The following is a 3,379-nucleotide window of genomic DNA, read 5'->3' on the forward strand; positions in this document are numbered from 1 at the left end:
CATGCATAAGGGCACTTTCATGGAACTTTGTGACTTGCTTTCCCTTGCCCTGAAGCACATGAATACCAAGATGAGAGCAGCCCTCACAGTTGAGAAACGAGTGGCGATAGCCCTGTGGAAGCTTGCAACGCCAGACAGCTACCGGTCAGTTGGGAATCAATTTGGAGTGGGCAAATCTACTGTGGGGGCTGCTGTGATGCAAGTAGCCCACGCAATCAAAGATCTGCTGATATCAAGGGTAGTGACCTTGGGAAATGTGCAGGTCATAGTGGATGGCTTTGCTGCAATGGGATTCCCTAACTGTGGTGGGGCCATAGACGGAACCCATATCCCTATCTTGGCACCGGAGCACCAAGCCGGCGAGTACATAAACCGCAAGGGGTACTTTTCAATACTGCTGCAAGCTCTGGTGGATCACAAGGGACGTTTCACCAACATCAACGTGGGATGGCCGGGAAAGGTACATGACGCTCGCATCTTCAGGAACTCTGGTCTGTTTCAAAAGCTTCAAGAAGGGACTTTATTCCCAGACCAGAAAATAACTGTTGGTGATGTTGAAATGCCTATATGTATCCTTGGGGACCCAGCCTACCCCTTAATGCCATGGCTCATGAAGCCGTACACAGGCAGCCTGGACAGCAGTCAGGAGCTGTTCAACTACAGGCTGAGCAAGTGCAGAATGGTGGTAGAATGTGCATTTGGACGTTTAAAGGCGCGCTGGCGCAGTTTACTGACTCGGTTAGACCTCAGCGAAACCAATATTCCCACTGTTATTACTGCTTGCTGTGTGCTCCACAATATCTGTGAGAGTAAGGGGGAGACGTTTATGGCGGGGTGGGAGGTTGAGGCAAATCGCCTGGCTGCTGGTTATGCGCAGCCAGACACCAGGGCGGTTAGAAGAGCACAGGAGGGTGCGGTACGCATCAGAGAGGCTTTGAAAACCAGTTTCATGACTGGCCAGGCTACGGTGTGAAAGTTCTGTTTGTTTCTCCTTGATGAAACCCCCCGCCCCTTGGTTCACTCTACTTCCTTGTAAGCTAACCACCCTCCCCTCCTCCCTTTGATCACCTCTTGCAGAGGCAATAAAGTCATTGTTGCTTCACATTCATGCATTCTTTATTCATTCATCACACAAATAGGGGGATGACTACCAAGGTAGCCCAGGAGGGGTGGTGGAGGAGGGAAGGAAAATGCCACACAGCACTTTAAAAGTTTACAACTTTTAAATTTATTGAATGGCAGCCTTCTTTTTTTGGGGCAATCCTCTGTGGTGGAGTGGCTGGTTGGCCAGTGGCCCCCCCACCGCGTTCTTGGGCGTCTGGGTGTGGAGGCTATGGAACTTGGGGAGGAGGGCGGTTGGTTACACAGGGGCTGTAGTGGCAGTCTGTGCTCCAGCTGCCTTTGCTGCAGCTCAACCATACACTGGAGCATACTGGTTTGGTCCTCCAGCAGCCTGAGCATTGAATCCTGCCTCCTCTCATCACGCTGTCGCCACATTCGAGCTTCAGCCCTCTCTTCAGCCCGCCACTTACTCTCTTCAGCCCGCCACCTCTCCTCCTGGTCATTTTGTGCTTTCCTGCAGTCTGACATTATTTGCCTCCACGCATTCGTCTGTGCTCTGTCAGTGTGGGAGGACAGCATGAGCTTGGAGAACATTTCATCTCGAGTGCGTTTTTTTTTTCTTTCTAATCTTCACTAGCCTCTGGGAAGGAGAAGATCCTGTGATCATTGAAACACATGCAGCTGGTGGAGAAAAGAAAAGGGACAGCGGTATTTAAAAAGACACATTTTATAAAACACTGGCTACACTCTTTCAGGGTAAACCTTGCTGTTAACATTACATACATAGCACATGTGCTGTCGTTACAAGGTCGCATTTTGCCTCCCCCCACCGCGTGGCTACCCTCTCAACCCTCCCCCCTCCCTGTGGCTAACAGCGGGGAACATTTCTGTTCAGCCGCAGGCAAACAGCCCAGCAGGAATGGGCTCCTCTGAGTGTCCCCTGAAGAAAAGCACCCTATTTCAACCAGGTGACCATGGATTATATCTCACTCTCCTGAGGATAACACACGAACGGATGTTGCTTGAACGCCAGCAAACATACACTGCAATGCTTTGTTGTACAATGATTCCCGAGTACGTGTTACTGGCCTGGAGTGGTAAAGTGTCCTACCATGAAGGACGCAATAAGTCTGCCGTCCCCAGAAACCTTTTGCAAAGGCTTTGGGAGTATATCCAGGAGAGCCGCGAATGCCAGGGCAAAGTAATCCTTTCACATGCTTGCTTTTAAACCATGTATAGTATTTTAAAAGGTACACTCACCGGAGGTCCCTTCTCCGCCTGCTGGGTCCAGGAGGCAGCCTTGGGTGGGTTCAGGGGGTACTGGTTCCAGGTCCAGGGTGAGAAACAGTTCCTGGCTGTCGGGAAAACCGGTTTCTCCGCTTGCTTGCTGTGAGCTATCTACAACCTCGTCATCATCTTCATCTTCTTCGTCCCCAAAACCTGCTTCCGTATTGCCTCCATCTCCATTGAAGGAGTCAAACAACACGGCTGGGGTAGTGGTGGCTGAACCCCCTAAAATGGCATGCAGCTCATCATAGAAGCGGCATGTTTGGGGCTCTGACCCGGAGCGGCCGTTCGCCTCTCTGGTTTTCTGGTAGGCTTGCCTCAGCTCCTTCAGTTTCACGCGGCACTGCTTCGGGTCCCTGTTATGGCCTCTGTCCTTCATGCCCTGGGAGATCTTGACAAAGGTTTTGGCATTTCGAAAACTGGAACGGAGTTCTGATAGCACGGATTCCTCTCCCCATACAGCGATCAGATCCCGTACCTCCCGTTCGGTCCATGCTGGAGCTCTTTTGCGATTCTGAGACTCCATCATGGTCACCTCTGCTGATGAGCTCTGCATGGTCACCTGCAGCTTGCCACGCTGGCCAAACAGGAAATGAGATTCAAAAGTTCGCGGTTCTTTTCCTGTCTACCTGGCCAGTGCATCTGAGTTGAGAGTGCTGTCCAGAGCGGTCAAAATGGAGCACTCTGGGATAGCTCCCGGAGGCCAATACCGTCGAATTGTGTCCACAGTACCCCAAATTCGACCCAGCAAGGCCGATTTAAGCGCTAATCCGCTTGTCAGGGGTGGAGTAAGGAAATCGATTTTAAGAGCCCTTTAAGTCGAAATAAAGGGCTTCATCGTGTGGACGGGTGCAGGTTTACATCGATTTAATGCTGCTAAATTCGACCTAAAGTCCTAGTGTAGACCAGGGCCTAGACAAATTGGAGGATTGGGTCAAAAGAAATCTGATGAGGTTGGGGATTGGTCCTGCTTTGAGCAGGGAATTGGAGTAGATGACCTCCTGAGGTCTCTTCCAACCCTAATATTCTA

At 51.0% G+C, this 3,379-nt stretch overlaps 1 protein-coding gene across 1 annotated transcript; it reads right to left on the reverse strand.

Annotated features, from left to right (window-relative positions):
* Positions 1 to 1,463: 1,463 nt before the first annotated feature.
* LOC141984884 (myb/SANT-like DNA-binding domain-containing protein 7) lies at positions 1,464 to 3,121 on the reverse strand. Its single transcript, XM_074948376.1, has 2 exons — positions 2,323 to 3,121; positions 1,464 to 1,743 (listed from the first exon to the last, which is right to left on the reverse strand). The coding sequence occupies exons 1-2, from the start codon at positions 2,903 to 2,905 to the stop codon at positions 1,658 to 1,660; spliced, it is 669 nt and encodes a 222-aa protein (XP_074804477.1). The 5' UTR covers positions 2,906 to 3,121; the 3' UTR covers positions 1,464 to 1,657.
* Positions 3,122 to 3,379: the final 258 nt, after the last annotated feature.

Source organism: Natator depressus, chromosome 1 (genome assembly GCF_965152275.1).
Source record: "Natator depressus isolate rNatDep1 chromosome 1, rNatDep2.hap1, whole genome shotgun sequence".
Lineage (NCBI taxonomy): Eukaryota > Metazoa > Chordata > Testudines > Cheloniidae > Natator > Natator depressus.